This window comes from Battus philenor, unplaced genomic scaffold (assembly GCF_028537555.1).
Source record: "Battus philenor isolate CCGP_79_NKW_IND1 unplaced genomic scaffold, ilBatPhil1.0.hap1 SCAF_5, whole genome shotgun sequence".
NCBI lineage: Eukaryota > Metazoa > Arthropoda > Insecta > Lepidoptera > Papilionidae > Battus > Battus philenor.
Genome location: NW_027181715.1, coordinates 1636366 through 1649200, shown reverse-complemented (window position 1 = coordinate 1649200; position 12835 = coordinate 1636366). Strand labels below are relative to the sequence as shown.

General features: G+C 31.7%; 3 protein-coding genes across 4 annotated transcripts; 2 read left to right on the top strand and 1 right to left on the bottom strand.

The window, feature by feature from the left end:
• Positions 1-2331: 2331 nt before the first annotated feature.
• Positions 2332-3780, top strand: LOC137929708 (protein roadkill-like). The gene is made up of 2 exons (XM_068772775.1): positions 2332-2450; positions 2605-3780. The coding sequence occupies exon 2, from the start codon at positions 2605-2607 to the stop codon at positions 3601-3603; it is 999 nt and encodes a 332-aa protein (XP_068628876.1). The 5' UTR covers positions 2332-2450; the 3' UTR covers positions 3604-3780.
• Positions 3781-5020: 1240 nt separating this feature from the next.
• On the top strand, positions 5021-11370 carry CkIIbeta (casein kinase II subunit beta). Of its 2 annotated transcripts, none has more exons than XM_068772295.1 (8): positions 5021-5142; positions 5386-5461; positions 5532-5634; positions 6732-6831; positions 7806-7897; positions 8850-9039; positions 9466-9563; positions 11170-11369. In XM_068772295.1, the coding sequence occupies exons 2-8, from the start codon at positions 5390-5392 to the stop codon at positions 11199-11201; spliced, it is 687 nt and encodes a 228-aa protein (XP_068628396.1). In that variant the 5' UTR covers positions 5021-5142; positions 5386-5389; the 3' UTR covers positions 11202-11369. The 2 variants fall into 2 exon arrangements, with proteins under 2 accessions (XP_068628396.1, XP_068628397.1); XM_068772296.1 differs by having other exon boundaries at positions 5059-5098; positions 11170-11370.
• Positions 10566-12683, bottom strand: LOC137929379 (speckle-type POZ protein homolog). Its single transcript, XM_068772294.1, has 2 exons — positions 12534-12683; positions 10566-12457 (listed from the first exon to the last, which is right to left on the bottom strand). The coding sequence occupies exons 1-2, from the start codon at positions 12555-12557 to the stop codon at positions 11468-11470; spliced, it is 1014 nt and encodes a 337-aa protein (XP_068628395.1). The 5' UTR covers positions 12558-12683; the 3' UTR covers positions 10566-11467.
• Between the last annotated feature and the right edge of the window lie 152 nt (positions 12684-12835).

The window sequence follows — 12835 nt, the reverse complement described above, 5'->3', positions numbered from 1 at the left end:
TATTATCCTCAAAAATAATCACTACAGTAACTATACAAAATCAGTATAACATAAACGTATGACCTCATCATACATAACAGTCTTAATGACATTGAAAAGATCTTTTAGATTTCGCTTATTGAAAATAAAAATGCCCATTAATGCCTTGTTGTATTTCTTCCAGTTGCGTAGCTGCCACTCGAACTTTCTTACTTTATCGTCCGTTTGCTAAACCGCAAGTTTGTTGTGGAAAAAGACGGACTTCGAGCAACGGCAGAAATGCAACAGAACCATGATTTACTCGGCGCGCGGGTTAGGGAATTTTGCATGATATTACTCCCGCAGGCTATTTGTACAGCCATGTAACTTTGACAATTATAAGAAATTCGTAATAGCGTTCCGTATGGAATAGTTTACTTCACATCAAAGTTTTACTTCATTTAAGGCAGTGAACCTCTGTCTATTTATTTATTTGATTTTTGCATGATATTACTCCCGCAGGCTATTTGTACAGCCATGTAACTTTGACAAATATAAGAAAATCGTAATAGCGTTCCGTATGGAATAGTTTACTTCACATCAAAGTTTTACTTCATTTAAGGGAGTGAACCTCTGTCTGTTTATTTATTTAAAAACCTTTTATACATTTTTGCACAACGGTCAACTTAATGCCGAAAGCATTCTCTGCTAGTTAACCGTTAAAGAGGAGAATCACATAAAAACACTTTATATAAATATAGTAATGATTACTACATTATATAAATATACACAAACATACCATTATATGTAAATATATACGTATACTGTTTATATAAATATAATCTATTTCTTAAGTTGCGTAGCTCCGCTTGCAAAATTAATAATGTTTTACCACTTCCAACGCCTTTTCATAATACGTACCAGGATCAGTCATTCTTCGTCCATATATATAAAACCACATCAAATCTTCTTACGTCTATCTTTCTTCTCCTTATCCTTACTTATTAGCGCTCATTAGGCTTTGAACACTATTTAAAATTCTAAGCACTTTCAGTTCTTAAAGAGCATCTCACATTAGCTACAAACTTAGATCAAACGCCTAGCCAGTGATTTTCTTTAAAAGACCGCCAAATTTACTTTTTTAATTTAATCTTAAGAACTGATGTTGTTAAAATTTTCAAGTAATACAACTTAACTGATATCTGAAACCAAAAAAAATAGTAGCTACAAATCTTGTACCCTATTTTAAAAAGTTCTTCGTCTAACAGATAAGCAGAAGTTTTTAAACCTCTTGAATTTTTTAGAGACGTATGATAAAACGTATATAACTAGCGGGATTGTTCCTAGAGCCGGTAGGTTTTGAAGGTAATACCAACACGAAGTTGGAAGTAGAAGTGCGTGTATTCATTAAGCTTATCCCATATCTATACCGATCCTTAAAACTTTGAAAACAATGTTCAACCAATGAAAATCGTCAGCCAATTACAAATCGAGAATTATTGAAGAGCGCTCTCTTTCGTCCGATGTATATAAAGAATATATTTCTGTGCAATTCCCCTTTGCGATGTAGCACCTACAAACTTATCTATGAACTTGAACCTTCATATTCAATCAATCAAATTGTCAAACGAGAATTATTGTGGAGCGCTTTCTTTTGCCCAAATAAAAATATTTCGAAAACCAAATCATTAAGACCTCATTGAGTAGGAAGCAACGAGACGCTTATTAGCAACACTACTTCGTATAAAAAAAGTAATATTAGTATAAAAATCAACACGGCCACCTTCGTAATTTGACAAACGAATGCATTGTATGTTTTAGTGAAATACCCACTCAATTTATTTTTTTACATCTTCCACGGTGTAATCATGGCTTACAACATTCTTTCACCACTTTAATAATTTCATTAAACAATGTTTCAAATAATGATAGTTCTTATATCTCTAAAATAATATAGCCCACTCGCGAGTACCCTTGGGTCTAATCACTCTATGGAGCATCCACTGAAGCGACCTTAGGGCTCGGCAGCCTCCCCATCCTGTGAAATTGTGGTATGTAGCGGCCCAAGGCAAGGATTCCTAGGGAGCCCTCGAGAGTTGCTACCTTAAAAGAGGTATAAGCCCTCAGTGCCCTTCCCTCGCGCGGAATCTGTAAATGCTATTTGGGCAGCAGAGCAAAAAATTGACAATTCTATACTAAAACTTAACTTAAGATTATCCGCATGATTTTAGACAAATTTTAAAATAAAAATGAAAAGTGTGCCTATATTTTTTTTAATTTTTCCAATTTGATTGGCTTTTCAATATATTGATGTTTTCCTGTTTCTAAGCGAACTTTTAGTGTTGGCAACATTGTCATCCTCTGTCTCTGAATTGTTTTTCAATGAGTAAGTTTTAAAGTGATGTCAGATAAAAAACAATTTTACAACTTGAGAACTAATTTTTGCGTCTCATAAAACGTACAACAGTGAATTTAAGACACTAATTTCAATCGTGAGTTTTTCCATTACACTTAATAACGTACGAGTCGTGTCTAACGTAAAATAATCTTTTGCACAAATGTTATTAATTTTCTTAAACTATAGATGAATTGATATTATATTAAAACCCATTAGCCGGTTACTAAAACTTTTATCCGTTGTTTCAGATGCTAAGCAACGATGTGTCACCCTTAAACAAATGCGAAACAGCGAAAGCAAAGAGTCTTTCTGTATTTGACATAGGCAATAAATTGAAAACAGAGGGCCATTATAGCATAGGTGGCACATACTTTGAAGGGGAATCTGACCTTTGGTTTTATTATAGCACCTCTGTTTGTCCAGGTCACCAGTACCTTCTTGATTTATTTGTGTGCCATAGGCGGCCTGGCATTATCTCTGTAGGCGTCAGTAATAGTAGTGATTTAACACACAGAGAAAATGTAAATGGTATAACCTGCTCCCTATTGCCAAAGTCATTAACATGGAAGTTACTAAAGGCAAATGAAGCCAATGAGAACAGTTTCATTAAAACCTTTTGCTTCTCAATAGATGATGTTGTAAAGATGAAAAATAATACATTATGTATTGCTCTAAGTATTGACATGAAACCAAAAGAATTAGTCTTGGATGACATAATAAACAGGGTAAAACTTCAACATAATTTTAGTGACATAAATAATGATAAAAAAGATTATGAGCTTGTAAGTTCAAGTGGAAAAATATATAAAATTCATAAGATAATTTTAGCTACTCATAGCAATGTTTTTAGGTCAATGCTCAAAGAAGAAAAAAGGAAAAAAGATTCAATGGTCATTAATATGTCTGATAATGATTTGGAACTGCTGATTGAGTACTTATACACTGGCACAATTAAAAATCTTGTTAAACAAAACTGCCAACAGTTACTGGATATAGCTGATATGTTTCAGTTAAAAAAATTATTTCTTCTGATTGAATGTGCTATTAATAATCAGTTGTCTGTTGAAAATGCTGTAGATTTTGCATTATTATCAGAAAGATATAAACTCTCAAATGTACAGACTAACATATTTAAATTTATAAAAGAACATCCACAGGTTTTTAAATCTGAAGCTTGGATGGGGTTGAACAATGTGAGCTTAACCAAAAAACTCTTAGAGTTTTCAGTAGAAAGTGATGAATCATAAGTTAATTATATTATAATTTGAAAAATTTTTGATAAAAGAATTTATTTTAAATAAAGTTCATCATGGAAGTTAATTATTGTTTACCATTCATGTTGTAGTTACTTTCCTATCTATTGGTTATTATAATATCAAAAGCATGATGATTTTTGACAATATTAACCCTTATTGGTCACAAGTCACCTCAGTAGTTCTCTACAGCAGTTGTATGGCATGTGTGAGGTGACAAGTTGGATCATGATGAAGCTCACTGCCTATTGAATGCGCATACAACTGTCTTTTCAGTTTATCATTACCAACAAAACATTTATGCAGCATATCAATATTTTTTTAGTGTTTGAATTATTTTTTTGATAAAAATATAATTTATTAATTTTAATAGTATCTTCAACATCAGATAATGAGGGGAGATTGGATGGTACAGTAAAACATAATGACTACTTAGTATGTTCTAATTGTAAATAGCCTGGAGGAAGGAAAATTACACTATTCTATTGTGAAACATGAAAAAGAAAACCATTCCCTCATGTTGGAGATTGTTTCAAAAATACTACACATTAAATACACATAAATAAATGTAATTTTTTTTCAGAAAATAATTTTTTTAAGAAAATTGTTAAATTGAAATGAATAATAAAAAAACATCTTTATTTCATATTTATTAAAAATAAGTACAACTTGGTGAGAATTAAGCATACGAAACGTGCCGTCTGATAAGAGTTAAAATGGTTCAAGAAGAACTAAGTACAGATGGTTCGTTTTTTTACACAATTGCTTGTATTACTACATAGAACAATCTTCCTTGGTTTAGTATGTAGTCCTTTTCCGGTATTGTTATCAAATAATTTAATTTAAATCTTTAATAATATATTTCTTAATAAAAATGTTTCAAAATAAAATCTATTCATTTCAGGTATTTTTCATGAAAAGACATGTAGCTAATAATATAGTTAAAACTGTATTTTTCACGCTTAATTCGGAACAGCAGATACACAGTCTGAAAATATCATTTTTAAAATATCAATCATAAAATCTGACTTTGAAATTAGTAATGATGATAAAAAAATTAATTAGTTATTTTTTTGTATTATTATTGGTTAATTCAGTTTTACAAGGTGTACATCGTTATTCGCCTATCTTTATTTATTTCTACTTTTTCTCAAGAAAGTATAGATACTACTTAAATTTGAAAACTGTAAAAGCCTTAAAATATTTTTATACAACTAACTAAAACGATGGACAAATGTACAATATTAATATCGATTTCTCCAGCTTCCGAATACGTAGAACACCGTTAGCATAATTAATTTAAAAACTATCATATCACTTTATTCAGGTACTCTTACAATTTATTTAATACAGTGACATTTTATGCTAAGATATGTAATAATTATATTTAAATTAACTGGAACATATTATATTTTTATTACTAAACTGATTGTCCATAGACAAGCTACACCTACACGCGCAGCAAATTGAAATTATCCCTCATCCCGAGGTAGGTACCGTCCCGTCAAGCGTGGCTAATCAAGGCACCAAAAGGTGAGGTTTCTAATCGCAAAATTGCATTTTAAGTCGTGAAATATCTACAAATTTATTTATATGTTACGTGAAATTGTGTCATAGTGACGAAATAACCTCGATTGAGTGTACAAATCTTAAAATATCAATGTGAAAACAAGAACGCGTTACAATTTAGTGCATAAGTGTCGTCGCTGAGCGTTACATTTTTTATCTTAAAAAACAATCCTTTTTTTCTTGTGCTTATTAAAAGTGTAATTTTAGGAAAATGAGCAGCTCGGAGGAGGTATCATGGATTTCATGGTTCTGCGGGCTGCGAGGTAACGAGTTCTTCTGCGAGGTGGGTATCATAGAATCCTTCTAGTTTTGATGTTATGACTGATTATACGATATAAATCATTAATTTTTAGGTGGACGAGGATTACATTAATGATAAATTCAACTTAACGGGACTCAACGAGCAAGTCCCACACTACAGACAAGCTCTGGACATGATACTAGATTTAGAGCCAGGTGAGCATGCACCATAGATAATATTGTCAAATCAACTCATTAGATAATGTGTTTTTAGTTTAATAATATAATGTAATAAATCGATTATGATGTATTAATGCAATTACACATAATTAGTTCTTCTATGATGACATTAAGTAGAAGTAGTGGTGGTATACATACATCTTTTGTTTATATGGTATGAACTTTTTGTCTTTTTCATATTAATTATTATACAGGGCTAATTATTCAATCTGTAGTTTGGTATCTTATTTCCTTAATTCTTATTTTAAACACACATTTAAAAAACCATTGTAGAGCTATTAATACCATTTTTAAGCTGTGAACATGATGGTGAACAAACCAAATAGATTGTTGATTGCAGACATATTACAAAGTAGGCACATGTAAATAAATCTTTATATTTCTTACTATCATGCCCTTAATCTTATTTATCGTTCTAACTTATATAAGTATAAGCTATATTAATTCTTTCTGGAAAATGTTGTATAATGTTTTGTCTTAATACAAAATTAACAAACAAACTGATGTCACAATTACCAAAGATAAAAATGTGTCATGATTAACACAAAGTTGACAGTAATAAAATTGTATCTTAATATTGGCAGAGGATTAGTAAAGCAGAGTAATAGTAAACATGTAATCCAAGATCTGTATAAAAGAAGTATAACATTTAAATTGCATCTGTAGTAATATTTTTTAAGCCATTTATTGGGATTATATGTTAATCCTATGAATCCTCTTTGCTAATTTTTTTCCATGCTTATAGGCAAAGCGTTTGACCTCTGTTTTGTCAGACATCAAGAAATACTTTTGATCATTCTAAATTAAACTTAAATGACCAGTAGGGCACCATTATAAAGTTCAAATTCTTCTTTAATGAGAACAATGCTCTTGCATTTCCTAAGAAAGCTTACATTCACTTTTAAACTAATATTCTAAATGATTTTTCTAGCCTGCTGTTGAAATTTTTACAGAAAACTGGGAAGAACTATACAAAGATCCACATTTTGCTGACCATAATACAGGTCTTCTATATAAAATGGTTTATAAATTAAGAAATATTTAATTATTAACTAGTTACAATTACTTTATAGATGATGACCTGGATGACAACCCAAATCAATCAGATCTGGTGGAGCAAGCATCGGAGATACTATATGGCTTGATACATGCTCGCTACATACTAACAAATAGGTAAATTTATCGGCTTGATACTTATTTTTTAATTTATTATATCTTTAGTATTTAGTGATAATTGGTAGAAATTTAGATAAGCTATATTTCTTTATAGACTATGAGCAATTATCATAATTTCATCTAATCTGTATTTGCCACAGAAACAAAATCTGCATGACTAGAGGGAAACGCCTTTGGCTTACTTCCCTGACATAGCTATTTTTACAAAAATATAAAAAGAAACATTTTGATTTGAAATCCTACAACAATAGAATAATGTATAGAGCTATCCAATACTCACAATTATAGATTTCATTCAGGATATTTTCCAATGGTGAAGTTTGCAAATATTATAAGTAAAGTAATGTTCTATTTGAGGTGTAATTAAAGATATGCCATATTTGACTGTGAAGTGGGAACAGAATTGTATCTAAAGAGACACTTGGAGGCCTTAGTAGGCCTGCACTCAATGTTGGTTTGTTTCAAGCCACGTCTTAATGTTGGGTTTTGGTAACCTTACATTAAGATCACTAGGCTGGTCTGTGAAAAGGTCATGATCTCTCAGCAGCACACGGTTTAATTTCTAAAAAGAGAAGTTGGTGTTTCTATAGAGTAGTAGTAGTATTACAAATATTAAACTACTAGAATCTACATGGTAGGGTGTGACAGCAAAGTGGGTTCTGCTATTACAGGGAAATGACTTTTTATAACAATCACTGTCATCTGATGTAAGGCTATGGTTAATAAAATAAGTAAGTGAATAGAGACCATTTTGTCATTTCAGCATAAATAATAATCAAATTTTAAGTCAGTCTCATTATTAGAAGTGTAGTCCTGATCATAGTATAGAGAATTTTGTGTCATAATTGCAATGTCTATGAAGTTTATAAATGTTAAACTTATTTACATGGGATAAACTAATACATTTGTATTAAAATTCCTTGAATATATTATATATATATATATGATTAATTTGTTTCATTTTTACACAGAGGTATAGGGCAAATGCTGGAAAAATTTCAAGCAGGTGATTTTGGCCACTGTCCACGAGTTTATTGTGAATGCCAGCCTATGCTTCCACTTGGTGAGTAACTCTTGGAATCTAAACAATAACAAAATCATATAAATTAATTAATGTGTATTTTGTACTATTAAATGATAGATGTTTGTAGTTGTTATTTAGTTTTAAATGCAACAGATTATTTGCTAGAAATTTATGCAGACAGAAAGTATATCAAGTATTTTATAGACAATAACATATTGAATTACTAAGAATTGAATCAGCATCATTTGTTCAAGAAGCTCATATCTGACAATAACAAATTGGCAAAATAAAGTTTTCTTTATGTCGCCTATAGTTTTTGATGAAGGTGACTTCAGTTATGATATAAACTCGCAGGGAAATGCTTTTTTTAAATAGTTAGAAAATTGGCGAACCACTCTCCAAACTAAAAGATCACCAATATTATCACATAATATTAACTTGTTTATCACTTACACATAGTATCTATGCTTAAATCTATCATCTGAGTTACCAGTCAGAAAGTAAATTAACAAAATTATGAAGACATCATTTACTGTTGTATGAATTTAGGAATAAAGAAAGGAATTGAAATGTTATTAATTGATTAGGATGAAGACAAGAAAATGAATTTTACCATTTTGGAGGGTCTGGACTGGGACTTTCGTTCTACTGATGGTCTTTGGTACTGAAAGGTTCTTGAGTGGCAGCAATAAGTGTGTATACGCGACGAGATCATTACCGCACTAGGTGCATCAACCACATAGTTTAGGTTACTGAAAGTCGCTCACTGGGGACAGTGCAAAACCTGTCAATGTGATGATCTTAAGTAGAGGCCCTTGCCTTGCAGTGGCTGTATATATGATGACGGATTGACAGTATTGTGAATGGAGTTAAAAACCTGTTTAAAGGTGGATGAAGAACAAATTTATTTTATTTAAACCTATCTTGTATAACAGCAACTTAATATTAAAGCTATAACATATGTTGTGGATAAAAAACTTGTTTCTTAAAGGACTTTCGGATGTGCCCGGGGAAGCTATGGTGAAGCTCTATTGTCCGCGCTGCACGGACGTATATACGCCCAAGTCGTCGCGCCATCACCACACTGACGGTGCGTACTTCGGGACTGGGTTTCCGCATATGGTGTTCATGGTACATCCTGAATACCGGCCGAAGCGCCCCGCCTCGCAGTTTGTGCCAAGGTATGTTTGTCGGCATTTATTGATTGATAATTTAACAATTGCATTCTATCTTATCTCATCATTTTTTTTAAATATTTTAATGAGTATCAATATCTCATATGAAGTGAAGTTATACCTTCACCGAAATATTTATACAACCAAAGACTAAAAAGCTTTTTGAGCTTAATTGTTATCATCATTGTGTCAGTCTAGAGATGACCACTGCATGGCATAGGTTTTTCCAAAGATGACCACCATCATCAGTCTTGTGCTAATCCACTTGTGCCATATCCAGAGACATTTCGGGACTGTGCGATTTCATATAATCATTCTAGAATTATGAATCATATCTGTGGGCGTAGATTATTAATAGACTTAAATTCTGCACATAAATTTAATGATATTAAATATGCCCAAAATATTTCTAAAAATTTGTCTCCTTTATAGATTGTACGGGTTCAAGATCCATCCACTCGCTTACCAGATTCAGCAACAGGCTGCCGCTAACTTCAAGCCACCACTACGGAATCTCTCGTATAACAACGGTAAACGCTAGGGCTGCGCCACTGCGCGCAACCACGCGCCGACACAGTGTTGCAGACTCTCCCTGTACAGACTAATGGAACGAGCAGACTTTACATGGCCTATGTTTGCTCTTATAAACTACAAAAGTAAATACTAGTATATGACTTGGAATAATTCTCTAAAATTCATTAGTACCACATTGCATTTGTGAATTGAATTCTCGAGTGGCATTATTCTAAGTGTTTTTCAAACATTCCAGTTCTTTGGAAGTTATTAAAGTATATTAGTTTATACATTAAATAACAAATTTGTGTGTCACTACTGATATGTGTCAATTATCAAACATTGGTCATGTACAGTTAATGAAAATATACCCACATAAGACTGCCTTCAGACACCCTGTCCACAATGTTAAACCTAACAAAAACGCTTTTAGATTATTTTAAGTTAACATGTAACTTGAATATCTCAAAAGTATTTAATGTTTGTTTCAGTCTTCTAATACTTACATTCTTTATTTTAGACCTAATTCCTTTAAATAAATCTCGTATAGGGAGAATCTGTGTCCAAGAAAATTTAAAATCAAGCTGTAGTGTTAACCTTGTGGTGCAAAAAACTAATAAATAAAAGGACATAATGAGTGAGTCATTGAGATCCGTTTGTAAAGAGGTCATATATCATGAGATTGGCCAAAACATTTAATCGTATAAAGTAGAGAAGTAATTAGCAAAGTATGTTTTAGTTAATTCATCACCCATTGCTACCTTGTATAGTAATTAGTTGTCAAACATTGCTGTTCCATATTCATTTACACAGCATTATAACAAAACATGTATTATGTAATTACATTTCAGTGTCTCAATACCGTAGTATATTTTCAGTATACAAGTGTTCACTCTACATCACATACAGATTGAATCTAAAAAGGATAATTGATTATCTGTGGTGTCTTTGCATACTGATAAATGTGGCAATGGCAACATCGTACAGCCATTACTTTTGTAGTTTATATATTTATATCGCAACTAAGGTAGGGTCTTATAAGTTTTTATTTTTATATATCCAATGACCGTTTAGGATATAAAGGATAGTTTAACATATGCGCGTTTGTGTCTGATTTTTTTTCGTTAATGTATCGTTTCCAGTAATTATAAATAAATATTGATGAGAAATATTGGCCTTTTTTTCTTGCTTATCCTGCATGTTAACCATGTGTTTTCCTTTCGCTGAATGCAAAATAACAAATATGGGTTGTGTGCAGAGGTCTATATGATTTAAGTTATACAAATATACACATTGATGCTTTAGCTTTATTGATTAGTTCAATTACTATTATAGTACAGACTACAAGTAATTAGCTAGATGCTAAATGTTGAGTAGAAAGTACCCTGTACTAGTATACATAAACATTTTCTCTTACAGAAACAATATCACACACAGATTTTCAGTTGCACATTGATCAACAATTTAATTAAAACAATTTACTGACTATAACCAAAAAGTAATAAATCTCACAAAGACATGTAAAAATACACAGTGATTTTAAAATAATTCTTCCTTAACATGTTTGCAAAGTGAAAATTAGCGATTCTAACATTTTAATTGAGGAATGTTTGTTTGTCGCAGAGACGAAGACATCAAGTAACATTCCAAAATGATCATATGCCTGCGGTGCGCCGCGAACAGGGCCGCGGAGCCGAGTGCCCCGTGCCCGGGGGCTCGCCCCCCTACCTACTCTACTGACCAGTAATCTTAACTAATTGTAATATTTATTGAAGCAACTACTTTAATCTTTATTTAACTGAGAAGTTGTGTTTTAAACTCAAATAAAGTTTATTTTTACGTTTTCTGTATTTAATTATTTTTTTTTAATTTGAATCCTTATGTAATATACAATAAAATATTGGAAGAAGCTCGGAGTTTGTTATGCTGCAAGATATTTACATAACTCTCTAACCAATTGTACATTAGTCACCTGGCTAAACAAATTGCTGTCTAGGATTGAGTTATACTTTTTTATGAATTTAATGGCGGCCAATTTTAGCATGTCAGCATTATACATATCAGCTAAAACAAGAATATCAAAAACATTGTCAGCACTGATTTGGTAATATAGCACATGTTGGGTTAAATCTTTCAGTCCATCTAAATTGTATCGATCGGCTAGCATGAGCAGGTTGACACAATTGTAGTTTGCTAATTTCTTAACAGTTCCTGTGTAGATGAACTCTAATATGCCTTGCAGGTCTGCCTTTTCTATGTCAATCAATTTTACGTAACTATTCTGATATTCCGCAGTCTCTTCTTTTAACATTGCTTTGAACACTTCACTTTGTGAAGACAGTAGAAATTTGTGAACTTGGAACTTCTCCCCTTCTGAAGATTCAATTGTAAAATCTGAACCAACTGGATCATCTAACAGAGCACCAAAATCATGACAATTTTTAACATCCGCAACTTCACTGGTGTTGAAATCTGACTTAGGATTTTGGAGTGAAACCCTTATATACAGCTTCTTATCCTTAAGCATATCAACATCTAAGTTACTGAAGTCATATGTTGTTACATAGCTGACAGCAGCATTACCCTTTTTTACAACATGATAGTTTTTAAGAGTTGAATCAAGATATACTATGTTACTTTTCTTATCAAATGTTAATTCATTGGTTGCACTCAAACAAATATCAAATGCACCATCATGGTCACAAGTAACAAATAGTTGTAGAAGAAAAATATCACTTAATTCTTTTGTTTTATACATGAAAGAAAAATCTGCGACATCTTCAACGTAAGTAGCACCTATGTCATATGCACTAGGTCTATGAAACTTTTGGTAAATATCTTCTAAACATAACCATTTGGCATCCATTGTTTGGCAAAAGTTATTGTGCCCAAACACCACGTTCCCTTGGTTCTAAAAAAAATAGATATGCTATATTTTGTAATAGTAATATTCTTTTTAAAAATGTAGTTAAAATGCATACAGTTACCTCATGGTTAACTTCATTGCTCATCTTAAAAATAAAAGCAATATATGTCTAAATGTATATTGAACAGAAAACAATTTAAACTAATATTAATTTGTTGGGTTTAAATAATAAAGAAATACTTCGCTACAAGTAATTACAAAATGACATTGACTAAACTATTGCAGGTATTGCTGTGCTAGAGTTCGAAGTTGTGATTAAAAGGTTATCTTAGAGGATATTAGCAATAAACATGGAGTACCAATATATTGGTAATATTGTTAGCACATATAACAATAAAGTAGCGAAAAGTAAAATGTAACAAA